The 26,325-nt window shown below is 45.0% G+C and overlaps 3 protein-coding genes across 3 annotated transcripts; all 3 read right to left on the minus strand.

The window, feature by feature from the left end:
• Positions 1 to 267: 267 nt before the first annotated feature.
• On the minus strand, positions 268 to 3,975 carry selenot2 (selenoprotein T, 2). Its single transcript, XM_067248367.1, has 6 exons — positions 3,659 to 3,975; positions 2,725 to 2,835; positions 2,468 to 2,594; positions 2,279 to 2,366; positions 1,672 to 1,823; positions 268 to 1,535 (listed from the first exon to the last, which is right to left on the minus strand). The coding sequence occupies exons 1-5, from the start codon at positions 3,868 to 3,870 to the stop codon at positions 1,702 to 1,704; spliced, it is 660 nt and encodes a 219-aa protein (XP_067104468.1). The 5' UTR covers positions 3,871 to 3,975; the 3' UTR covers positions 268 to 1,535; positions 1,672 to 1,701.
• Positions 3,976 to 5,802: 1,827 nt separating this feature from the next.
• rab33a (RAB33A, member RAS oncogene family) lies at positions 5,803 to 7,379 on the minus strand. Its single transcript, XM_067247781.1, has 2 exons — positions 7,107 to 7,379; positions 5,803 to 6,253 (listed from the first exon to the last, which is right to left on the minus strand). Exons 1-2 carry the CDS (start codon positions 7,377 to 7,379, stop codon positions 5,804 to 5,806), a joined length of 723 nt encoding a protein of 240 aa, XP_067103882.1. The 3' UTR covers position 5,803.
• Positions 7,380 to 7,930: 551 nt separating this feature from the next.
• On the minus strand, positions 7,931 to 18,799 carry si:ch211-159i8.4 (matrix-remodeling-associated protein 5). Its single transcript, XM_067247679.1, has 7 exons — positions 18,567 to 18,799; positions 16,975 to 17,104; positions 16,523 to 16,761; positions 16,123 to 16,274; positions 12,217 to 15,777; positions 10,896 to 11,847; positions 7,931 to 10,466 (listed from the first exon to the last, which is right to left on the minus strand). The coding sequence occupies exons 1-7, from the start codon at positions 18,797 to 18,799 to the stop codon at positions 8,561 to 8,563; spliced, it is 7,173 nt and encodes a 2,390-aa protein (XP_067103780.1). The 3' UTR covers positions 7,931 to 8,560.
• Between the last annotated feature and the right edge of the window lie 7,526 nt (positions 18,800 to 26,325).

The following is a 26,325-nucleotide window of genomic DNA, read 5'->3' on the forward strand; positions in this document are numbered from 1 at the left end:
TTCAATTTTTCGAATTCAAAACCAACTATTTCGATGGTGTTTAAATTTCAATATGAAGTATTCAATGCCTTTTAAAATTCAAAACATGTCACTGATTTGCTTCTATAGAAGCTTTTTCACTACATTATGGTATTTGAAGCCCAAGTGTGCACACCTTTTCCGCACAAAAAAAAAAAATCGTATGCATTTTGATGGTAATAGATACTGCACAAAACTGTGAATACAAACCTAATCACAAATAATTTACAAATGAAAAAGTAGACATGCTGAATCATTGAGAATGTTTATTAAGTTATAAGGTTAAAGATCTAATCCTTGAGATATAGCTCCACACTGTTTGACTTGATACAAAAACAAGCACACAAGCATCAAGGGGACTTTCTCATGCCCCATGGAACAATAAGTGCAACAGATAGTCAAACTCAATGGGAGGAGGGTTTTTTAAAACTCAGTACCATACAAGTGTATTCAGTTTGCAGTTTCATACATACCAAGCCTTACTAATGAAAATAGAGCAGACAAAAGAACCACTTAAAGTAGAGATAAGAAACTGTTCACCGAGATTCATGTTCTCCCACAGAAATGAAAACAAAACCATTTCTGTTACTGACCATTTGAACAATTATCTAAGCTGCACACAAAGCCAAGCACAATCAAACATAACATTTCTACCCTTCAGTTCCAACAGAACTGATTTTGTAAACTCACACAGGACAATACCAATACAGTCCCAATTATCCTGCAGTACCACAAGTTAGAAGGAATAAGACTTCCCTGCTTTCCAATTCTCCATCCATTTTCATTCGGTGCACACTGAAGAATGCATAGGATTGATCTGAGCATTAAAATTCAGACCAATCCTGGACATTAATATCAGATTAGAGTGTAGACTAGAGAACCTGTTGGGAGAAAGGGGTGGAGAACTGGTATGTAGGGAGGATGGGTGTTTGACACAGAGCGGTTAACCTGAAAACAACCCAATACAAAATACATTGCATACAGCAGTGTAAAACCACCAATTGCCTTGTTACCCTTACCATCTATAGTATAGCCTGGAGGGACAAACACACACATTACTGACAATTACCTCTAAAACCTTTTTTTTTTCCTAAAATAAATGAATGATGCTGTCTCTGTAGACCAGGGTTGAAAACCTATTTCAAACATTTGAAACATGCAGTATCTCGATTTAGCTGGACTTGCAGGTGCTTCTAAGTTGGGCACTCAAGTTTAAGATCTATTACTCTTGAGAAGCTAAATCAAAGTGTTACAAACTTCATGTATATGAAACATGTTTTTCTCTGAGGTGTGATCTCTTGGCATCCAATGCAGCACGTGGATGGAGAGTGATGGTGGAGTGCTTGTTGAGACTGCGGTCACAAGGTCAAATGCCAGTTCCATAGGCAGAGGGAGAGTGGGGTGATGGTGGGGACATCCAGCCTGGTCTCACAGACAGCTGCTTGCAGACTAGGCCTTCATAAACACCAACAGACACTGTTCCACTGACCCAGGACACTGACACAAGCCCCGCAAACCTGAGGGAGAAGATGTATAGATGGGGAAGGCTGTTAGTTATGTATAGAAATCAGATGGTTCAACAAAGTCCTCTTCGTGTGAATTCCTAGTGTAAATGCTGGCTATATTGCTTCAGTAATGAAGGGTTTCTAGTACCTGCAAACCTTAACGTTAATGCCAGCATAACTACGGGGAGGGGTAGGTGATCTTATCCACTTGGCTCATCTTCATGTGGTTGTCCAGGATCTGGAAAAGTTCCTGTATGTTGGGAACATTGCCTGACTGCAACTTGGACCAGATTGGAACATCTACAGAAAATGAAAAAAGAGTTAATGGATGAGGTTAAATGGCACGTGTTTCCCTGTGTGTCGTCTGCATTAAACAGTTTTGTAAATAGTTTTGTACATGTGTATTACCCATGTGTGTCACACATTAAATTGTTTTGTACATGGTATGACGCCCCGTGATTTAACCCAGTGTTTTACCCCGTGTGAAACCCTGTGTATCTTTAGCAATGGGCATTTGTTTTGTATCTCTTTTCTTTGTATATTGCATATGAAGTATTGGTAAACAGTTTTTAATTTTATTTAGATTTCTTGTTCCTATTTCCTATTCTTTCCTGCTGCAATACAGCAATCTCCCCTAGGGGATCAATAAAGTACCTACTACCACTAATATGAATGATCTAACATATTGGAAAATTCAAAGTCTATATCAAAAATCTGAAAGGTGCTATTTAATTGTGGTCTGCTGTTAAACTGACCGTTGAGTGTGATCTCAAAGGCTCCAGTAGACAAGAAGTGAGTCTCCAACATGTTACTGAGGAAGAAGGTCATAAGGCAGGAGAAAATCTGGAAGATATGTATACACATTAGACATCTATGTATAACACATTGCAGAATTCAACCTCCTATGTAAGACAGTAGGGTTCAGGAGTTCACTATGGCTGCACCTTGTTTTCCTGACTCCAGATCCAAACGCGAGGAGTTTCCCATCCTAGCATGGGGAAAGGGTTCTGCCCACTCACAATAAGTGCTATGGCTAGGAGCTTGAAGTAGGAAGCAAAGGTCCCGACATACCTGTAGAAAAACAAAACGACCACAACATTAGCAGGGGCACAGCACTGGACAGCATGGACCCACTTGTAAACCCCAAATATCAAGCTCTGACAATGAGAATCCATTTCCCAGCAATAATGATTACTCTTACTTGTTGAAGGTTGTTGGAGGGTAGTTTTCTCCCTCAATATTGATGTCCGGGTACAACTGGGTGATGGACCGGGAATACTCCTGGAACACCTTGCTGTACCCTCAAGAGATACTACAAGAAACAAACAAATACAAACAAGATTCAAGGTGTCAGGATGCCCTTTACTTAAGATGACGCTTTACTGTACGAGTACTGTAAGGTCTGTGTGAATATTTACGCTATAAACCTTTTTATTTTGTAACACCAGCTGACTAGTTGACTAGCTGGATTAGCGTAGAGCTAACCTTTTAAGGAGTGAGTTATTTTTCCAAAACGGAAGCTAGCTAGTTTTAGTTAGCTTCCGTTACCTAGCAACCTAGCATAATACTCGTAGCAATGCTACTACCTGCTAGTGTTACTTGTTATCCTCCTAATTGTAAATTTTGAAGCCATACTATAGTTTTTGTCTATCGGAAAATAGTCGGTTGGAATGTTCAGAATCACACATGTGTGACGCTACTCCTTAACGGGTTTTAATGCTAGTTCGGTACAGTACAGCTAGCTGGCTCCCCATCACAGCCTCGTAGCACGCCTAGTAGTAGTAGTAGTCGGGGGGCTAGCTCTTTAGCTAACTTAATGGTACTGACACATATTTGGTTAGGCAGCATTGAACTAGTGTGCTAGCTAGCATGGACCTTTTACAAAAGTCAAATTCGAGTGTTTTACATGCTAAATGCTAATGTAAGCGCTTGCCAGCTTAATTTACGGTAGCTAGGCTAACTAGCCTAGTTAGGTAGCTAGTCCAAGTAAGCTACTAGTACTAGTGATAGCTAGCTAGTCATCTTGTTCAAACTAGCAAGTACGGTACTGTACATGAGCTACACATTGAAAGTGAGTAGCTGTACACTTTACCTTAGCTAACACTAGCTAGGTTGTCAAATTTTTACCAGCTTACCAATATTGAAATTTAAGCACAGGCCCAGTGTAGAGACTATGCTTGCCCGGCTTCTGTGAGTCGACATCGCGCAAGCTTTCACCCGACACATCCAGGCTGCCAGGGGCCTGATGTTGAGTCATCATGTTCCTGCCAACATAAATGTCTCGTACCGTGACAACTGTAAACAGCAGCACTGCTGTCAAAATGCCCGTTTGACTGTACTCGGCCATGTCCAGGGCCAGGGACAGGCGTCCCGTATCACACACCTAAAATTCAATTGTATACCGAGTCTATTGCTCAAGACAACTCAGACACCTGCCAAACGACTTCCTTTCTGCCGAAGTCGGGATCTAGCAAGTTAGCCACATGCTTACGACATAACCATCCAGGGTTGCCAGTTTTGAAAGTAGTATCCCCCATTTTAGCCATCGCGTGATTCACACATGGCTAACATTGATCAATTAAGCATAGGTTGTGCAATTATTAGGTTAGCAAATAAAAAATGTATCATCACATCTTGACAAAATGTGTTACGTGTAAACAGACATGGAATAATAAAGGGAAAATGATAAAAAACTTCCACCTTCACTGAACATGTCATAAATACAGAACCTACATAACCTGCTGCATAGTTTACAAATATTTGACTGAAGATGGTGACTGAACAACCTAGATTCATTGGAGAAGTTGGGTAAACAATTCAAAGAACAAGACAATTTATAACTCGGTAAACTCCAGGAACAAGTATGTTTAACATCCATGTATAAATTTGTATAGCTACTAATTCAAGCGATGATGACAGTGCCCTGGTGTTATTTTCGATGGCCACAAGATGGCAGCAGTTTGCCTTCTTAGGTTCTAGGCTGACATCTTGTGGTGAAAGGAAATACTCATCATTCAGTTTCTGCTGGGATGACCCTGCAATGCTGAGCCCCTGAACTTGTTGGATGATGACTAACTTGATTTATATATTTCTTTTTTCTTTTTGCATATTGAAATTTCATGAACAAGATAAAAAGACTATTGGGGTCACTTAACTCCCAAATAAATCTAAGGTATGGACATTTGAATTGGATATAATTGACTATGTCTAACTTTATTCGAGTAAATGGAAACATTATTCACAAATAGCAGACCTTGGTTATGAGTTGCTTTGATCTAAATAGTAGATATCTACAATCCACACTTAGGCTTTGTAGTTTAACATTTTCCAATACAATGATCATTTTTCTTACATGCTATCAATTTTAAGCAACTCCAAAACACATTGAATAGACACGTCTTATTGAATATTTAATTTGAGCCAGATACAGAAGTCACATTGATTTTGAGAGGCCTTCGAGTCTGGAATATGATGGATGATACAATAAGTGAACAGAGAACTCCCAAGACAGGTAGACCTGCAAGACCTGCAAGCAGAAAAGACTCCAGTAGGCATTAGGAAGAGGGAATATGATTAGCTTGAACAAAAACAGAAATAGGAAAATTGCTTCCGGACCCACGAGATTAGCCATACAGCAGGGTTATCAAGAGTATCGGTGATGTTATAATGATGAAAACAAATGGCAAAGATGACAGATAATATGGAAAAAGACTACAACTCCCTGTGAATCACTGCACAGATATGTTAGTGATGAAAGTCAAATGTTGCACATTCTGAGGAGTCCCTTTTATTATGTGGTACAGTATAGTCTGTGAAACTGCAATACTGATAGCAAAAATGTAAATGTTCAACTCAAAAGGTTAATAAATAACATTTTTATAACAACTAGATGACCTCTCTTAAGGCTTTAGTAGAAACTGAAAGCAAAGAAAAACTTTCCATGTCACTGCATCATCAGCACAAACAAAAGCCATAATAAAACTGAATAAGGTTAAAGGGTGAAGAAAAATCAGTAGACTTAATTCAGTTTCATTTAAATTAAACGGAAATACTGTAACTGCAGGCACATTCTTTTCAGAGACACTAATGTTAGTACCATCTCTCTTTGACGCTGTTCATGGAACGGTCAGATTGTTCCATTCAAGTCAGATGGGGTAATACTGAAATAGGAAGTGTAGCCATGGCAGCAAGGGTTTCACAGTGCAGGGCAGTGGAACCTCCACATAGTACAGTACCCCCCCCCCCCCCCCCCCCCCGCACACACACACACACCCTCCTCCTCAACAGGGGCAGTTGTTTTTCACATCTTGTGTGTCCTGCGAGAGCCTCACCCTGCCGTCCTCCCTCTCCACATCCCTATAGAGCAAGGACTTCTGGGCCTTAAGGCGGCACGCCAGACACATAAAGATAGAGTCCACATTCTGGCTTTCCTTGGGGTCTTTTGCCGACGTCTCAAACAGCAGCATTCCGTGGGCGTCTGCAAACTTGAGGGCTGTGTTGGAGGGCACCTGGATCTGCTCTGTCAGATCGCATTTGTTGCCCACTAAGACACGTGGCACAGCCGATGAGACCCGATGCCCGTTGCACTCCTGGATCCAGGTCTTTAGGTTCTGGAAGGAGGCCATCTTGGTGACATCGTAAACAAAGACCACGGCGTGGACGTTGCGGTAGTAGTGTTCCACCATGCTCTTTCTGAAGCGCTCCTGACCTGCCGTGTCCCACACTTGTACCTGCGGAGGCAGAGATCAGAGGAAACCATGACCAAAGAAATTATTTATCGTACATTTTCATGATCTGAAGTTGTAAATGACAGTATGCACTGTGATCTGCTGGATTAAGTTAAAAGCAACTCTATCTACCCCCCTACATTCTTTGGACATGTGTAGAGATCTAGGATTTACAAGTGAGCCAGCATTACAGCTACTATATCAGACTTGACATTATTTAAAGGAAATATAACCATAGCATTGTTATTGTGAATGTCTGTAGCTTCATGCTATTATTTCCATTTGAATGAGGCAGAGAGACATTCATTTACATTTGGACATGAATGCCACATTGATTTAGCTGTTAAGCAGGGTCAAAGCATATACTCAAATACTTTGAGCATTGTAACATGGTTGGTTGTTCTTGTAGGATTGAGTCATTCTGGGCAGGGGGTGAGTACAAATGGGCGAAGAAACAATACAAATTACAAGAACTTATCTAGGATATGTCTTCTCTGCATTTTGATTATGACTGTAGATTAGATATGGCAAGTAGGTAGTCAGGGGCGTTTAAAGGTTGCAGACTCAGTGTAGTAGGAACCAGCTGACTGTGATCTGGGCAGATGCAAGGGGCAGTTGAGCTGATGATTTGTTAGGATTTCATTTGATCTATAATATGCAATGCAATGTCATTGATATAACTGCAAGTCATTGTTTCTTAATAATAGCCTACGATATGGCAAAATCAAATAAATTGTCTATGATTATAACATGTTTTATTCCTTGACGTAGACCTAAAGAATATAGGTTTTAGCAATATAAACAACACTTCTTTAACGCAAACAAAGACTGGCCTTGTCACAATCCGCCTCCATACCTTAATTTTTTCGCCCTCTATCTCGACGGCTTTCTCCCTGAAATCCACACCGATCGTCGCCTCTGTCTTCTCAGGAAAGCTTCCCCCGGTGAAGCGGAATGTGAGACAGGTCTTGCCGACATTTGAATCCCCGATTACTATAATCTTAAATATTCTAGTTTGAACACTTAAATCTAACGATGTGCTGAGATCCATAGATGATGTGAGGTTTGCAATTCTCGAGTTTCCGGTTGCAGCCGTTGCTTTGTCATTCTCAAGAGATTCATTTGCCATATTACGTTAAAATGATGTATACAGTTGTGTACACCGACTGATCTCGAGGATGGGGGAAGGTGAGGCAGGGCAACAATAACAGCGACCCACTCCCTGACGAGTCGCCTGCACTCTCCTGAAAGAATAGTCGATTATCTTAAGAACAGCCTTGCTCACTATTTCAAAAGTCTGTTTTAAACTAAGAGAAGAACAAATATGGCTTTTTTTGTAAGAATGTCATAACGCATGATAAATAGCAAAAAAATATAAATAAGGGTAAACTAATATTTCTAGCACAGGTTACTTGTGATTTACGTTTTTAATAAAAATAAAAAAATAAAAAAAGACTGGCATCATCCTATTTCTTTAGAACGTAAACCAATAGCCTACCTCCACATCTGCAAAGCTTATTTGGGTGATCCGCAGGCCTTGGAGATTTTGTGATGCAGGTTGACTATACTGTTAGTCAAATTCATGTCTCCTCAAAACCGAGGAGAATTAGTTGCTGTGTCCATTTTGATTAGCACTTGTGAACAATTCTAACATTTGTGTCTCACAAAGCTTTCCTCTGCTCTCACTGTGAAAGGCCTGTTTGTTCTGAGTGGTCAGCATCAAACCCCAAAGCATGCCCCAGACTGAGATCTGCACAGTTTACAGAGAGCGTACACACACAGAAAGGATTCACATTTATTGTGTGACTAATGTGAAGGGACACTAAGCACCTGTAAGATGAGCAGACTAAATGTAAAAAACAAATACAGATGTATGGTTATACTCAGACTCTGAGAAAACCAAGTCTACTGTCCATTGTCAATTCAGTCTCCACTGAAAAGGGAGCGTACTACGCATAATAAGTGTTAAGGAAACCGGCTCCATAAAGTTTGAAACAGTATATAGTTATTTATTTACAAACTTTATAAATAAAAAGACAATAAGATATCTAAAGGCACACTAAACGTTCATTGGAACCACTTTATGTGGGTTCAGAGAGTTGATATGTTTGTGAATAATCATAGCCAAAGTTTCTTTTCACACCTTCTGTGATATTTGTGTCATAATCTTTACTGCCTCTAACATGGACATGAATGTCATGGTTATGCAATGCAATGTGGACCCACATTGCTCTCCAGAATTCGAATTACATTGAGATATAATTCTTGGAGATTGCTTAAAGGTATTGTTCACTGTTTAATACCACTAACTCAGATCACTTGCACATACGTGGCTTTGAAGTCAGTTCCCAGCGCATTTTTAGCGTTGCATTTGTAAATCCCTGAGTTCATAAGTCCTGGATCCTGGAGGACCAGGCTCCCGTCCTCCGCCATGTGGATGCCTCCCTGGGCAGTAAAACGGTTGTTGGGCACCAGGGTGGTACGCCCAGGCAGAGTCCAGGTAATATCGGGTTTGGGTATGCCCGCTGCCACACAGCTCAAAGTCACTGGCGTTCCCCTCTTCACTCTAGTGATGGAAGCAGGTGCACTAGTTATTCGTGGGGGATAAACCATCACTGCGACAGGGTAAGACAATGTGGAGGAGCCAAATGTGTTTGTGGCTTTGCAGACATAGGTCCCTCTGTCAAAGGTGGCAATCTCTCTGAGCAGGAGCGTACCATTGGCCAGAAACATCACTCTTCCAATCGACTGGGTCTTGTCAAGCACCAAGCCATTCGGGAGGGTCCATGTAATGGCGGCCTGCGGCCAGGCATCCACAGTGCAAGGCAGGTTCAGGCTGTGGCCGTAAGTAATCTTCATACCCCCTGTTGTGCCACGGATGATTGGCTTCCTCCCTGCCTCTAAGGCATAACGCTTCTCGGCAAGTCCAGCCACGTTTTTAGCCAGGCAACGGTAGACCCCTTTGTCGGTTGCCACTGGCCGGGAGATACGCAGAGTCCCGTTTCCTGGGTAATGGGTGAAACGTTGGAATTGGGCACCAGGCGACATGGCTGTGCCATTGGGTAGGATCCAAACAAACTCTGGGTTTGGTTTACCGCGGGCCGGGCACTCCAGCACGACAGCACCTCCGTCTTGTTTGATGGGCAAGATCTCAATGTTGGGCATTGGGAAGCTCGGCTTCTCGGCTAACGATGCCACCTCCAGGTCCACAGACAGGCTCGCCTCGCCAAATTGGTTCTTGGCTAGACAGATGTAACGCCCTTCATCACTCTTTCTCAGCCCTCTCAACTCCAGACTTCCGTTTTTGTGAACCTGGAAGCGTCCACCCATGTAAGGGGTGGGCAGGGAAAGGCCATAGGGTGTGGTCCATGTGAGATGGGGCTCTGGTTTGCCAGTGGCTTTACAGTCCAGTAGGGTCGTCTGGTAAGAAACAGCCAGAAGTTTCACACTGCTCCTCCCACCTTGTTCGTTGATATGGGGTGATCTTGCCTCTACCTCCAGCTTCACGTTCTTCACATCTTCTCCGACCGAATTCCGTGCCACGCACGTGTATTTCCCTTGGTCGGCCGTGGTCACCTTTTTAATCACCAGAGTCCCGTCAGACAGTATCAGGTACGTGCTGGTATAAGTGGATATGACCTCATTGTTGGGGGCGAGCCATACGATGCTCGGAGGAGGCTCCCCAGTTGCCGGGCAGGCCAGAGAGGCAGACTCTCCCAGTCTGGCGGTGAGTGAAGACTGGGCCCTGGTGATCCTTGGGGCCTCTGGACCGACCTTGACGCTAACCTTTCTCTCGTCCTCTCCCAGCTTGTTCTTTGCATAGCAGGTGTAGTCCCCTTCATCCTGTTTCCCCATCTGCTGAAGCAGCAGCGTCCCATTGCCGAAGATGACGTAGCGGCGTGTGCGCGCGCCACTGTCGTCTGACTGGAGGGCATTGTTGATCATGGTTCCGTCTGGCAGGCTCCAGGTCACCTCTGGGTCGGGGAGGCCGGAGGCCACGCAGTCGACCTGGAAGTTCTCCCCGTAGGTGACTCTCTTCTGGGCAGCGCCCAGGTGCTCGATCCTGGGCGGAGTCATGAGCACCTCCACCTGGAAGAGCTCCATGTCGTCTCCGTTGGGCCGCTGGAACATGCACAGGTAGCTGCCGCCGTCCAGCTCTGTCAGCTGCAGGATCCGGAGGGTTCCGTTGGGAAAAGCCTTCATTGGTCTCTCAGGACTAGAGGGAGAACAGAAGGAGAGACGTGTTGAAGGTACACTCAACCATTTGTTAGTTATGTTCATATTTGTGCAAGGTTTATTTATTTATGACATGATTAAAAAGAAAATTATGTACAGCATGTTGGTTTCTGAGAAGCTGTCATCCCATTGATGTGCATATATTAGTTTGGAATATGACTCTGAATAGTTATGTTGCTACATAGATTTTTTGTGTAACCCAAAGTCATTGAAGGATACATTTGTTTGATTTACTGGACAGAAACTCCAGTTCTATTTCTGAAGGGAAGATAATGATATGTTTTTGACCCTGACATTTGCGAAATGACCCTGCAAAATTGGCTGTCTGATAACCACATTCTTTCAAATCGGTATCAGCAACATACTTCATCTGAATAACAAATTAAAAACCGAAATTCGTATTCTGTACCTGTAACGATGTTCCAATATTGTTTTCGATGGCAGTTGCCAAACTGTGCCTCTGGGAGAGCTTGTGGACTCAGGGCAGTGGAGGTAGACAGTGGACCCGTACATGGCCGTGACCTTGTGCTGCTGGGTGGGGCGTGAGACCACGTGCCATAGTGAGGGGGAAGGAGAGAGGGGCGGCTTCCTCAGGTCGGGCTGGTCCTGCCTCACCTCCAGATTTAAAGTTCTCCTAGCTACACCCACAGCATTGGTTGCGGAACACTCGTACTTCCCGGCATCGACCGGCAAGATGTTCCGGATGTAAAGCGTTCCATTGGGGAAGACAAAGAGCCGGCGGCCGAGAAACTGGGAAGGCTTAACGTGCACCCCAGTGGCAACAGTCCATTTCAATGCAGGCATGGGCTCTCCTTTTGCAGAGCAATGCACAAACACACTCTTCCCCGGCTGTATGGTAATGCTCTCGGCCCCCCCCTCTGTGATGGTGGGGGGAAGGGCAGCTACGTGGACGTGATAGGTTACTGTGTCTGCTCCCGCAGCGTTGCTGGCAATGCACTTGTAGTCACCTTTATTGGAAAAGTCAGCTGATTGGATCCTTAGGGTTCCATTAGGGAGGAGCAAAGCCCCCATCCGGTTCATATTTATACCCACATCTCGCACAAATGTCCTATCGGGAAGGATCCAAGAGATCTGAGCGGGGGGTTTTCCTGAGGCGAGGCAGTCGAGACTTATTGACTTTCCCAGGTAGACAGACACCTCTGTGAGGGGTGGGGTGAGGATCCTGGGAGGTTGGGTCAATACAGCCAAAGTGACAACCATCCGGTCTGACCCAAATCTGTTCTGTGCTGTGCAGAGGTACTGGCCCCTGTCCTGGAGCTGGACAGTTTTAATGACAAAAGTCCCATTCTTGAGGACCTCAAACCTAGGTCCGTGTTTGGTGTTTGCTGGGATGGTTGCACCTGTTGATGACAGAGAAGGGAGGAAAGAGAAAAAAAAAGAGAGAAGAGAAACGATGATTTAGTTCCATGTCATAAATGTGAATGTCGTAAAGAGGCCTTGTCTAGGGTTTCCCAAGTCCCAAGGAAATATCGTCCACGTGGGGGTAACAGTCATGCATGACTGGAAACTAAGAGGGGTACTGTGGCTAATGTCCTTTAGCTGTGTGCACAATATTCAAAATAATAAGGCCTCTATGTTCTCAAAATGCCTCTGTTCTTACTTGGGTGAAGGGGGATGCAATTACTAAGATTTACTAAGAATTACAAAGAGTCATGTTTAATAGTAGTATTAAAGTCTATGCTTGTCTTCAATGCTAGTGTTTGCTGTACCTGTGGAGACCTTGGTCCAGGATAGGGCCGGAGCAGGGTCACCAGACACCTCGCAGGACAGGAACACGTCGCTTTCGGCCAGAGCAGACACACTGACGGTGTTCACCGTGGTGATCCGGGGTTTCCCCCCGTTCCCCATCAGGCCTGGGAACGGCAGCACGCTTCCCTGCTTCTGAGGAGGACTCCAGCGGCCGTGGTTCCAGTGGCTGCCGTGCAGGATGCTGGCCGTAGGGTGCAGCCTGGGGAGGGGGGGAGATGTGGTGGCAGGGACAAGCCAGGAGAGGTGGGTGGGGGTGGTTATAACTGGCAGCTTGGGACGAGGGGTAGGGTGGACCACCCTGGGCCTGGGTGTGACTCGCTTTCCCAGTTGGGCGATGCGGTCGAGCTGAGCTTGCCTGTATCTGTTCCTGAGCTTTGAGAGCAGGAGAAGGTCTCGGGTTTGACTGATGAGGGGGGTCTGGGGGGTCTGGGGGGTCAGGGGGTCGTGTGGTGCGACGTGGGGACCCGAGGAACCAGAGATAAAAGCCGTGGGCTTGACGGTCTCAGCAGTGATTTCTGGTCGATTGGTCACCCATGACCCCTGACCCCACAGATGGGGGATGGGCCGGGGTCGGTGTGTGCCGACAGGAAGCGGGCCCTCCTGAACCCGTGACCCCCCAGGGTAGTGAAAGGATGGCTTTTGTGGTGTGTGATAGGGGGAGCGTGGAGACGGCAGTGTCTGGCCCCTCCTCTGGTTGTGCTGGTGCATCCAGGGGTGGACTGGAAGGGCCTTGGGGTACCCAGGACTCTCTGTAATCGGTTTAAAGTTCTCTTCCACCTCTTTTTTTCTGTCTCTGTTGGTGTGGTAGTGTCTCTGTATATCTTGCCTGGAAGGATTATCATGCGTTATTGACGTCTTCGGAGGTGTGTCATCCTCCTTGTGTCTTGATGGAGAGTGGGACTCATGTTTGTTTATCGAATACGTCTCTGGGTTCTGCGCTGTTTTGCTCTCTGACACATCAAGGTTTCTCAAGACAGATGTTGCCATTGTAACAGCATGATGTGAAGGTGGGGGCTTGAAGTTCATTTCATAATTGAAAGTAGGGGATGGCGTTGTTGTGGCTAACTGTGGTATTGTTAGCTTTTTGTTGCCCGTCTGTTTGACAACCTCCTCCTCAATGGAGCTATCTCGGCCTTGTTCGACTATGTACACCTTGGTGGTTGGTTCTGGTCTGATATGAGGTTCTGGTGTGGGGATAATGTTTGGTCTGGAAACATGTTGCCTAGTAGATATGACACTTTCCTTACCCACTGTAGATTTTACGTGAATGATATCGGGTTTACCAGTTGCACCGTGGGGTTCGCTGTCATCGTTACCCTCCTCTTTATCATTGTCAATTGATAAAGTTGATACAGGCTTGTTATTACTGTCCACTCTTTTGGAATGGTCTGATTCATCTGGATTCTGGTCGTCCTCCTTTGATGTTGCCTCTGTTGTCGTTGTCGCTGTGGTTACAGTTGAAGGTAGTGGGAGGATCCTCTGGGGCTTGTTTGTTGAGGGTTTTAAAGGATGGACTGGTCTCAGTGGTGGTCTCCCACGTCTGTAAGGGGGCCTGCGTCGGTTCGTCCAGCCAGGAGGCATTTTTGGGCCCACTCTCCCCTCTCCCACATGCTTGTCCTTTGTCCGTGTGATTGGTAGATGTGGAGTTTGAGTGACAGTTACTACTTTACTTTTACTTTTAGTAGGAGGTTTACTTGTTGTATCAACTGTTTCCATAGGGTTCTTTTCAGGAGTTGTTTCTGGTGGAGGGCTAGTTGTAGTAGCAGCAGTGGTTGTAGTAGCAGCAGTAGTTGTTGGAGCAGCAGTAGTTGTAGGAGTAGTAACAGTGGTTTCGGTTGTCATCTTAGTTGCTGTTTTGGTCGAGGGCACAGTGAGTGGTGGGGCTGTCGACTGTGCAGTTGGAGCTTTGGCATTAGCTTTAGCAAGGATCTCAGCCCAGCGGTTTGGGTCTAGCTCCTTCACAGATTTATTTGGTTTCCTCTTACTATCCTTTACTCTTTTCCCTTTCATTCCAGGACGTAGACCGCCTCCGGCATTCCTCTGCTGTCCGCCGCCCAACCTTTTGGGAGACTGCGTGGTGTAATGGCGTATGATTTCCTGGAACCCTGACCCCTCTCTATCCTCCTCCTCCTCCTCCTCCTCCTCCTCCTCTTCTACCAACAGGAGGACTTTTCCTCTCTCTGTGTCCACAGCACCTGTCTTTTCCTCCTCTCTGTCCTCCATGACAACCAACAGGTGAGAGAGCATGTCCACCCCATACAGGTTCGAGGCCACGCAGCTGTATTCCCCCGCGTCTTCATGACCCACCTTTCCGATCAGGAGGGTGCCGTTGAGGGTCACTGACACCTTCCCAGCCTGCTGGGAGGGCAGCAAGGGGTGGTGGTTGGGCAGGTACCAGTTGGTGAGGCTGGGCAGGGTGGAGGTCACGGAGCAGGGCAGGGAGAGGGACTCTCCGCTCTTCACGGTCATCTTCTTCCCGTTGAGAGCGTTGGGGCTGAGGAGGCGCTCCTTGACGGTCAGCCTGACGGGCACTACATCCACCCCCACCTGAGAGCGCACCAGACAGTGGTACAAACCGGCGTCCGACACGCTGACGTTGCCGATCACGAGCCCTCCTCTCTCCGACACGGCCATGACTGCGTTGGAAGCCTCCAGGATTGAGAGGTCGGGTAGCATCCATTGCACCGTCGGTGACGACGCAGAGCTAATGACGTCACACTCCAGATTGACCTCTGACCCCTCCAGGATGGTCTGGATCCGCCCTTCCCGCCCTCGCCGTATCAGTGCCCAGGAGGAAGTGATGTCGTCTACACCATCTTCCTCTTCCTGTTGCCCTCGACCTCCGACATGTTTGAAGATGACAGTAGTGAAGTCTAGCACTAGTTTCTTAGTCGTGGTCTGTCGTCTGTTAAGCTGGAGAGTGACTCTAGGCTGAAGGAGCCAGGTAGGTTTGGCCATGAGATGCCCCTTCAGGTCAGTGAAGTAGGGCGAGTCCTCGTTCACTGCCTGAGAGTACTTAAATGTGGTTTGGTTGGTGTCTTCCCTTTGCGGGCCTCGTTCTAGAATGGCAGGGCTCTCGTAGTAGTAGGCCACCAGCCTCCACAAGTTCTGCAAGGCGTCCCTGTCGATCTCACACTCGAGAACGCTCACAAGCGTCACGTTGACAGACACCTCCCCGGGCGAGCGGAGGGGTTCCCACGACAACGAGCTGCTCTCGCTGGGACGCTGGACGTCGCACTGGACGTGGGCCGTGTTGCCGTGGCTGTCAGACAGGACGATGGTCAGGGCGCCCAGGGGTTGTTCCAGGTCGCGGGTGTAGGGAAGGTCAGGCTCTGAGTCGTCCTCGTTCCACCCAGGACTGTCCCACTGCTTGAGGGGGGACTCGATGGAGGGCCGCAGGCAGGGGAGCTTCTCGGTGGTCAAACCCAGGATCTGGGTGCCGTTGAGGGGCTGAGGAGAGAAGCAGGCAGCACATATCTCGTTGGAGCCCGACTCACGTTCCTTTTTACACTTGATAACACCTAGGAGAAAGAGATGGAAACAGAAACAGTATATTTCTGAGAAGAGTTTTTCTAATTATTTGTGTGATTAGGATCAGGGGAAGTTTAATGTCATGTACATAAAAAAAAGGTAATTATTCGAGCTTGTCATGACATTTTCTTCATTTCTGTTGAGGAGACAACCATAAACATGGTGACACATTATAAAAAGAGAACATGCAAAGAGCCCCTTCACGTGGTCCTAATTATACATGTTTAGTGAAAACACAATGATTAATTATTCACTTATGCTGTTGCAGAACTTACTAAACAGACCCGAGCACTCTTGTATATGAATGGAGGGTAGTATGATGAATCCATCCTCACCCTCATGTTTGGAGTTCCACTCTAGAAGCCAGTGCAGCTGGCAGTCACATGTCCAGGGGTTTCCATGCAGGGTGAGCATCTCCAGCCTGGTCAGAGGCTGCAGCACTGCAGCCTGGAGATACTGCAGATGATTGTCTGACAGGTGGAGGTGTCTAGACAAGCAAACACACATGAAAATAAAATGAGTTCAAATTTCACAGGGAAAATGTGTTGAAAGATTGGTACATTCTCACAGTTTACAATTTCAATTTGGTCTCTTTTTAAAGTTATGCGTTATGCTCTGTTGGTTGGTGGAACTCACAGAAACTCAGTAGAAAGGGTTTTTACAAAAAAATAAAATTGTGTATTGGATATGGACCAGCAACCCTTGTACTGCTATTCCAAATTCATGGCTACCTACCGCAGACCAGAACCCCAGAAGGTGCCCAGTATTGAGAGCGTCACAAAGGTGTGAGGGTGGAGGTCCGCCAACTGGTTGCCCTCCAGCTGAAGTAACTTCAGGGAGGTGAGGCCGGTGAAGGAGTAGGGTTCGATGAAATTGATGATGTTGTGGTCCAGGTGAAGACGAACCAGGCTGACCAGGCCCTCAAGCATGCCAGGGGTGACTGTCTTCAGCTTGTTGTAGCTTAGTTTCAGAATCTATGTGGGTGAAAGAAATACTTTAGAAAAATAAAATAACTTTTAATATTGACAGAGTTTTATCAGCAAAGTCTGTGAGAGACTGAACATATTAAACTGAATAACTGTGGTAAAAATGTGTTATCTTGCATTCTTGGCACAAAATAGAAACAGCACTTTATGTTGTTTTGTTTTCTTGTAATGACAAACAGCCAAGGTCAAAAGAGGTCTGACCTGTAACGACCGAAGACTGTAAAATGCTCCTTGCGACACAGTCGTGATGTCGTTGCCATGGAGCATGAGCATCTCCAGCAGGCGAAGGTGTGTGAACTCTGACCCCTCCACCGCCTGCAAGCTGTTATAGCTACACACAGGAAACACCCCGTTAGCAGCAATGAGTAACGAGGTGTAAACAACAACACAAGAAAAACATGTTTAAACAAGTTGAAACTAGTCACATCAAGTTTCGAATGGTCTGAAACACCCTCCATGTTTTGTTTTTTTATGTGCAAAACCCCAAAGATAATTTTGCCATCAACTTCACTTAATTAGTGTTCTCAAAATACACTTTTATCTTCTTTAACATACAGCTATCACCAGATGGTGTTCCATAAAGTTGGATTATAGCTTTTCTATTTTAACCATGTTAACCAGAATGATATTTCTTTCAACATCCCATCATAAAATGTATTTTTTATGCTTTCATCCAAAGCAACTTACAGATGGGAATTTGAACCTGCAATTTTTGATCTGCAGTCAAATGCTCTACCTCTAAGCTATTCCTATCCCATGAGTAAAAGCTTTATAAAATAGAAACCAAGTCGTGAGCCCAAAGAATACAAATTCCCTAGACATTGAAAATATAATGTAATCCATTCTGTGGGCTCAAGGTATTTATAATAGACCTCACTAGTGTGACCCATTCCAACAGCAGAAGCTCCCTTATGTAAACAGTTTGGCAGCTTAAAGCACACTACAGTCTACATCAACCTCTATTGCACATCATTTATTTTTATAATATCGGCACTAATCCAACTTCATATACCGCATGAACCTTTTCAAGGTCATGTATTGTTTAGCTTTAGTACAAGAACATTCTTCAGCTGATTCAAGTAGGTTGTTATTAGTGAGCTTAAGAGAGCTGAAGAACTTCATAAATCCTCTACCTCAGTGCCAAACCCATGTTATCCTCCTGTTATCCCAAGTAACCAGATAACCTACATGTGATATCTTAACTAAGACTTTGAAAAAAGCGGATGAGATCTGCGTCTGATGCGTCTGTCTGGACTTCAGATCAACTGACATAGAGATTCTAGGTCCAGTTTTGTTCAGTCACATGGGTACTGTACAGTAACCCACACCACATCACACCACATGTAGGGCCTTTGCAGTTGCTGGTCCAAGGCTGTGGAATCAGCTTCCCCAGTCTATTAGGCAGGCTCATTCATTGTCTGTTTTTAAATCCAGGCTTAAGACCCACTTATATGTTCTGGCATTTCCCACAACTTGAGTTGTGATGTTACTTGTTTTGCTGTTGTTGACTGTTTTGTATTTTGTTTTTACTATGTATTTTATAGTGTTTTTTAAATGTATTTTTATTATTATTTGTGTGCTTCTGTTCGGCACCTCGGTCAGCCTTGCTGTGTTGAGAGTGTGCTTTATAAATAAAATGTACTTACTTACTTACTATGTATTAAGTAACCTTGTTGGAGACAATATTCTCCTACCTATGCCGCACAGACTCCATTTCAGAAGTCTCACACTTTTGAGGCACTAATAAAGATTCCAGCACTGCACATTCATTCATTTGTTAATTGTTCCCATACCCCAAGTTCACTCTCTCGGTGTCCTTCGGCAAGTTGCGTGGTGGGGAGGTGAGGTGGCGGAAGGTGCAATGGACCTCCTTTTGGCCGGGGCAGCTGCACCTCTTGGGGCAGGAGGGCAGGGCCTGGGCCTGGGCCTGGGTGGAGACCAAGGAGGAGAGCAGGGAGAGGGGGGAGAGGAGCAGTAGGAGCCAGGCTGCCCTAAGCTTGGAAACCAGGACACCCTCAAAAGCCATGATGGGCCTTCCTCACGCCATCACCACTACCTGCAAACACACGTACACACACATACACACACGTCAAATTCGTAGAATACAATTACTGCAGGTATATACCGGTATTAGCATTTAACAAAATGCACAGCAATAAATTCATGCACAAGTCTGTGCTAGTACATACTGAAGAGCTCAATTATCCTTGAAAAAATAGATCTTCGGAGAGTAAAACTGATGACAACTTCAGAACCTCTCCAGTGCCAGAATATTCACCTGCAGGGCAAATAAAACAAGTAAGCATTTTTGCCAGCTCAGTGGGTTGGCTTCTTGTAAAATGCTTGTGTTATGATACCTTTGGAAACTCATAATGATGAAATTTGGGATTTTAAGACAAAAACCTCAGCTCCCAAAAAACATTGAAAAACTTTTTGCTGACTTTTACAAGTCTCCCAACTGACTCATAGCATAATGCTTTGAGGTATTTGTGACCTTAGCCTGAACAAAATATTTGATCTTGATGGTAAAAGGTTAATAGATGCATGTGTGTGTGCCTGTCTGTTTAGAGGGAAAGCAACCAGGATACCATGAATTATCAGTCTGTCGTTAGTATGATAATGACCAGGGATAATGACCTAGGCCGGGGCCAAAATAAGCCTGTTCACTTCCTCTCTTCCTGTCGTGCACACACACACACACACACACACACACACACACACACACACACACACACACACACACACACACACACACACACACACACACACACACACACACACACACACACACACACACACACACACACACACACACACTACCTTCTCCTGCTCCCTCCAGCTGCTTGTTGAATTAGACCCTGGCTCTGAGTGCAGGAAACCCAGCAGCATCGCCAGCCTGTGCTACCAGCCCCTAAACTGGCCCCCTTAGAGCCCACATGGGCTTTGACACAATGCAAGTAGATGGTATGTAAACAATTAGTTCCCCATTGGGTCTGGGTATGTTTAGGGGCTGTTTGTATAAGTACATTGCATCATGTACTTTGGGTGTTCTCAGAACATACAGTTGTGCTCACTAGGATCCCTAAGTTCTACACCTCAAGTGATCTTTCAGATGGTTTTGTTTCAGTATGGAGAGTACTGTGTACTGAAGTGTACTTTCATCTTTATCTCTACTACACACCTGAGATCAGGTCATGCTCCAACAGGAAGTTTATTTAAATGTTGATTGCCTTTGCGAAATAGCTGTTTTGTACGTGCTTGTGTGAGTGAACTAGAATACTCTAAATATGTGTACAAGTGTGGTATGTTACGAACCAAAGTGTACTCAGTGACTTCTCGTTGGACTCTGAAGGGTTCAAAACAGGTGAGTGTAGTCTGGTAAAGAAGCCGTCCCTCTCCTTCTTGATTGGTTTAACATGTATTCATGTCAGACCTCATGAGAGGGGCTTTCCATGAGCTACAAATCATCAGGAACTGTCAAAACTCCGTGAACGACCTATATACAGTAGAGGGGATCTCACTCATACCAAAATCAGATGTTCTGTAGGCGTCCGAGTCCTATAAGAAGACAAACATATTTTTCCCATGTGAAATGCGCTGGGCAGGGCATGGTCAATACATCTTTTACGTTCATTTGGATTAAATTGAAGCCATTCTGGACTTTGAAGTTAGTGTTTAGGAGGTTCGGTTTGAGAGAAATCGTAAATTTCACGTGACTGGCTGTAAAATGTAAGTGGTCTTTTTTGTCACGTGGACAAGATCTGTTTCCACTGTAATGATTAATGTTTATGGACATCCCAAGCACATATCAATCACTTCATAACAAACAACAGTAAAATAGGAATGATTTTATGCACACAAATTATGGATTTTCATCCTACTGTGCCAAAAAACGATTGACATTGTATATTTTCAAATTGCTAAATATCAGACTCAATCATTTCAACAATTTAACAATACGATGGGTATTTAAATATTAAATTTAAAAAATATAACTTTAGGAAGAAACATTTTGCAATGACTACAACGAGAACTTTTTAGTATAACCACATTCACCATCTTGCCTTGAGAGACCTACCTGAAAATTACTCCAAGAAATGACAGCTGTCAATATTCAGAATTTGACAAGTCCAAATAATTTGAAATGAACAAGCAGTGAAATAATCCAGTGAGTGTTGAAGTGTCTCTGTTGTTTCCCTCTGCAATACAGCTTGTCAGTCTCTGTAAGGAGTAAGGGAAGAGAGGAGTGTGTGAATGTATTTGTGTGTAAGCTAGGTGGGACTCAATCTTTGGTCCACTTATCCCTCCCAGCATTCCCAACATCTGGATTACAGATCAACTTCTCTCCTTTTTGCCTTTCTCCACTCTTCTCGCTTCTCTTCTCCTCTCTCTCTCTCTCTCTCTCTCTCTCTCTCTCTCTCTCTCTCTCTCTCTCTCTCTCTCTCTCTCTCTCTCTCTCTCTCTCTCTCTCTCTCTCACTCTCTCTCTCTCTCCCTCCCTGAGAACCCCACTGTACAGGAGAGGAATGCTGCTTACTGGCCCTTCTCAACCCCCTTCATTCTCTCTCTCTCTACCTCTCGCTGTCTTCTGCATAAACACCTCATACCTCCTCCTCCTTCTCCTCCCTCTTTGGGTGTATCTCTTTCAGTTTCCCGCTTTTGCTCGGTAGCTTTTCATCTCTTTCTTTCTTTCTTTCATGACTTTTCTCTTGTTGACTTTCTGACCTTCCATTTATCATTCTCAAACCTAACATGCGGTGTTATCAAATCATGTATCATCATCATGTATCAAATGAACGTTCGATAACAAGTAAGACAGAAGACAATTTCTTTGAGAGTTTTTGGTGTACACTTCAAAAGTTGCAGTATAACTCGTCTGTTAAAAAGTCTGTTCATCTCTGATGTCTTCTGTCATCAGTCCTCTGAGACCTGGACCTGGGAAATTCCTGAGTAATAGAAACACCCCACTGGCACACACAACCCTAAGTCACACGTATTTTCTATCCTTCCCACCCTTTGCCCCTCCCTCAGACCAATTACCAGCCGCTTGTTAGTAATGTCAAGTTTTTCGTCATTGACTCGATTTCTTCACTGTTGTTCTGTCTCTCCTCTGGTGTCTGCAGTATTGGAGTGTGAAGTGAAATCTATGTGTACATGCGCCTTTTGAGTATTTGTATGTGTGTGTTTGTGTGTGTGACGGTGGTGGGGGTTGGGGGTGGGGGGGGTGGGGGGGTGGGGGGGGCAGAGTATAAGATTTGTCCACTCATCATTCTGGCCATGTCTCAGCTGCATCTGGCAAATTAATTTGGCTGTCTCTACCTCTAAAACAGATTTCTATGTTTCAGTGCAGGGCTGACGATGCCTCAGGCTAAGATAATAAGACACTGCCACAGACAGACCTTGAGGAACCTTGAAAAGTGAATAAATAGCTAAACAGCCAATTTCTCAAACTTCTCTGTCGACGAGATATCCCTGGGCTGCTGCTTGACTCGACGAGTAGCTTGAAGTGAGATGCAGCCACAAAGGGGATGCTAGGAGGTATTCAAACTGTGGAAGAAAGTAAATAAGTTTAGCTACGCCTGAACAAGCCAGGGAGGTTTAAAGCCATCTAACTCGTCAATTTGTAATTGTATTCCATTTTAATTTATTTTTTGCAATTTTGAGCATTAAAAGTTCACAATGACACAAATGTTCTGCTTCGAATTGCTCCCTGCAAGTCTTTGGCCTTTGGTCTTACAGTAATTGACAATTTACTGAGTTTTGGTCACAGTTTCAGTTGAAAGACGTAATATTTGAGAGACTAGCTAAAGTCGGATGATTGAAAGAACCAGTCTAGACACCAGTCTGCAAACGTTGCCCATTGAGAAGTGCTCAGAACATGAAGAATGTGTGTAAGGATCTCTCCATCTTCTTCTCTTTCCTGGGCTTGGTTCCATCCAATTCTAATTTGTTATTGCTCTATCTACATGGATGACTGAGAGAAATAGGAGAATGCTTGTGCTAGGCTGCTAACAAAGGATCTGCAATGTGCCGCCCCAGATACTGGAGATGTGCAGAAATATGTCATTTGTGTGTTATCTCCCAGGTGGCTAGGTGGTGAAAAGGCCGGAGATGGGCTCAGAAGTTAGGATTCTCTACATCCAGAGCATTGCTCACTGTCCCTCTCTCTGTCTTAATTCTATCTTTTTTTATTCTTCTTTTTTTGTACGCTAACTGCCTTTCTCTCTCTTCCACACGCCGCCACCCCTACTGCTCACTCCCTGGTCACTTTTCATGGCTCTCTCCCGAGAACACTCTCTGTCTGTTTCTCTCCCTCCCCAAGTCTCTCATCTTCATAGTCTGGAGACGGATCTGGCTTCTCTTCCTCTTTCACCCTCTCTCTTTCTCCTCCGTGCTCCAGGGACAAGGCATCTCTCTGTCTCGCAGCTCATTATCCCACCATGCTGGGGCTCCTGTCAGTGGAAGACCAAGCCATGCTTTCAGCACCAGTACTCAAGAACAGATCTGATGCTGCACGCACCAGACACATACACGCACGGGTGCATGCACACACACACTCACACACAGACACGCACGCACACACACACACACACACACAAACACTTTTATACAACAAGCCCTAAGATGCTCCCCTGTTCTACTGTTTCGCTTTCCAGCCGAGACAATATGGATTAGACCTTGTGTTCCGCTTCGTAGGGTGAAAACAGGAGTTTTATCTATCCTACAGTATACAATAGAAACAAATGCTCCACCCTTTCTCCAAAGTGCGGGCTTGTATCATTTTTCACCCACACTCAAAAGGACTTGGATAGACCATTGTAAAGCATTAGAAAGGTCACAAGAAAAGAACAAATCTGCAGTTTCACTGCTCAAGCGCACACTACCTTCCCTTAAGGTTGGACATGTGAGATGCAGTGTTCCTCAATGTCTGTTGAACTGTTGAACACAAATTCCACATTTCACCGATCACAAAATAAGTCATTTAAGGTTACCTTTCATATAAAACAGGTATATAGCTTGCACAAGGTCTATAGCTTAAACAAACTAAATGGTCTTATGTTATTCATCTAATTTACATGACAGCATGTCATTTTTGTCTCTAGATGGTCCACCCCCCCCCCCACCAAAGCTGTAAACCTAAAGGAAACACTGGGATTAGTGGAATGTAGCAGAGTGATGTATAGCAACCCACTCTCTTAGCCTTGAAAGCTCCCCCATCCCCTGCTAAGAAGAGTGGAGTGTATAATGAACAAATTAGGGTCAGGATGATTGGACAGCCTCCCTTACATTGTAAGAGTTTAACCAATCACACACTTATCCAGGTTTAACCAATCACACACTTAATAGATTTAGCAAATTGCACTTAAAATCACAGTGTCCAGAATCATGATGAGTCTACTGCCTGACTGGGATCTAAATGACTTTTCTACCAACATGCCTTCGTTTCCCCTTCCTTCCTGTCTGGGAGATGTCTCTTCTCACGCTCTACTCACTAGAAGTAAGCCAAGATCATTGGAAGAGAAGTGAATAGTTCGAAACATGGGATTTTTATTGTCTTACACTCTGTATTTTGGTCTTGTCATCTTTCAGAAAGAGTCAGAAAGAGCTCATTCTTTGGTAAGCTGCTTAACTCGGATAGGTTATTTATCCTTGTTTAAAATTTGGGGGCATTTACCAGTCTGGCTGAAGGATAATCTCTGTGATTGTTCCCTTCAGCAGTGTCCTTGACCAATCTTTCGGATCCAGTGGCATGGCTCTTTGTCAGATATCTGCCTCTTCAGAGAAGGTTAATTTGTATTACTGTCCCGTCTTAAGTTTCTTTATTTTCTTTTCCTTTTTTGAGTCAAGAAAGACATTTCTCCCTAAACAGAGTTTAAGGAGTAAAAGGACACATACACTATGCAAATACACGTACACTGAACACTAGAACTGAAGGACTCCAGGTATGTCCTAACTAAGTCTCTCTTTCTAGATTCCTTTCTCTCTGTCTGTCAGTCTGCGTGTCTGTCGGCACCTCCCTCCCCTCCCAGGGCTTAGGCTCCCCCACCGCCTCCCACAGCCCAGCCCAGCTGTGGAGCAGGGCCAAGCCCAGAGATGCTTAGTCATCCCTGGGAGGATAAGCCTGGGCAGCTGGGGGGATCTGGAGAAGAGATGGGAACAGGAGATATACTGTCCAAGGCTGCTCAGCCTCTGTCAAGCTTGTATTATTACATGATATGATATTATTGCATAGTATATCATTGTATTATTGCATGTGTATTGCTTTTACTTGTGCAGTATTACTTGTTTTCAGTGTATATGTATGGGTATGTGATTTTGCCGGTGTGCATGTGTGTGCGTGCCAGTGTTCAGGTCCATGTGTGCTGGCAGTCAGTCAGCCAAGTTTTCTGACGCGGACTAGCTTTATAGGAAAGGAACAATCCATCATCGGCACAGCCCTGACACCCTCTGTCGTGATTTAGACTCCTATACTTTTATTGAGTTGGAACAAGGCAAGAAGGACTGCAGATGTCTCTTCTCAGCACATACAGTACAGTACATCCTTTTGTCCTTAAATACTCAAACACCACAATTAACAACAACAACAACACCAACAGAAAACAACCACATACATGAGCTCTCTAAAAGGCCAGACATGTTTTGTGAGTACACGGTGTGTGGATGTATTTTCATGCCGACAGTACGTGTCAGGGGAAAGAGCCTCGGATGTCTTTCATTTCCCTGTACGGAGTGCCAATGCCCTGCCAGAGGACTGGGAGAGGTCACGCTAGCAGGTGTTTCCCCGTAGCCCGTTCCTTCATCACCCCCAGATGAAGGCAGGCAGGCGGGCGGGCGTGCAGGCAGGCAGACAGACAGTCAGGAAGGCAGGGAAGCAGACAAACAGGCAGGGCAGGGCTGTAAAGAGATTCGGTAGTGTCTGTCTATAACATCTCTCACCTGCTGAGAGGCCGCTGTCTGGCCCAGCTGGTCTTCACAGACTCACAGAGCTCGTAGAGGACGGCTTTCCAGGAGAGCCTCAGGGCCTGCAGGTTCCCTGCCATCTATTCCTTCCTCTATTTTTTATCTCTCTTTCTCTGTTTAGGAGTGCAGACAGAGAAAGAGAGAGAGCGGTAGACAAAGAGGACTTGAGAAGGGAGATAAACTGCAACTTATCTTTCCTATCAGTTTTAGTATGGCAATACATTGCATGTAAAAATGAAAACAATGGATAATGCACTAGAACAGGACTGGATTACTGTGAACATAAAGCAGAGCAACGATGGTGTATCCATCATATCAGTGTTCTCCCCAGAGAGAGTCTTCCTTTCAAGCAACAGTGGGGAATCTCAGTAAATCAATCAACAGCAGGGGGCCTGATGCACTCCACTCTGGATCAATAATTAATACCAGACGAGGCTTCTGGGTGGAAAGACGTCTGGCCCGATGCTTGGATCCATTCTTGCACATGTGTATCGATGTGGGAATGACTGGACAGCCGTGGGGTTCCATGGAGCGAGCTTGATATGAGGAGGTAAGAGGATAGATAGCATGCCTTGCTGTTCATCCACACCTT

This window comes from Osmerus mordax, chromosome 12 (assembly GCF_038355195.1).
Source record: "Osmerus mordax isolate fOsmMor3 chromosome 12, fOsmMor3.pri, whole genome shotgun sequence".
In the NCBI taxonomy this organism is placed as follows: domain Eukaryota; kingdom Metazoa; phylum Chordata; class Actinopteri; order Osmeriformes; family Osmeridae; genus Osmerus; species Osmerus mordax.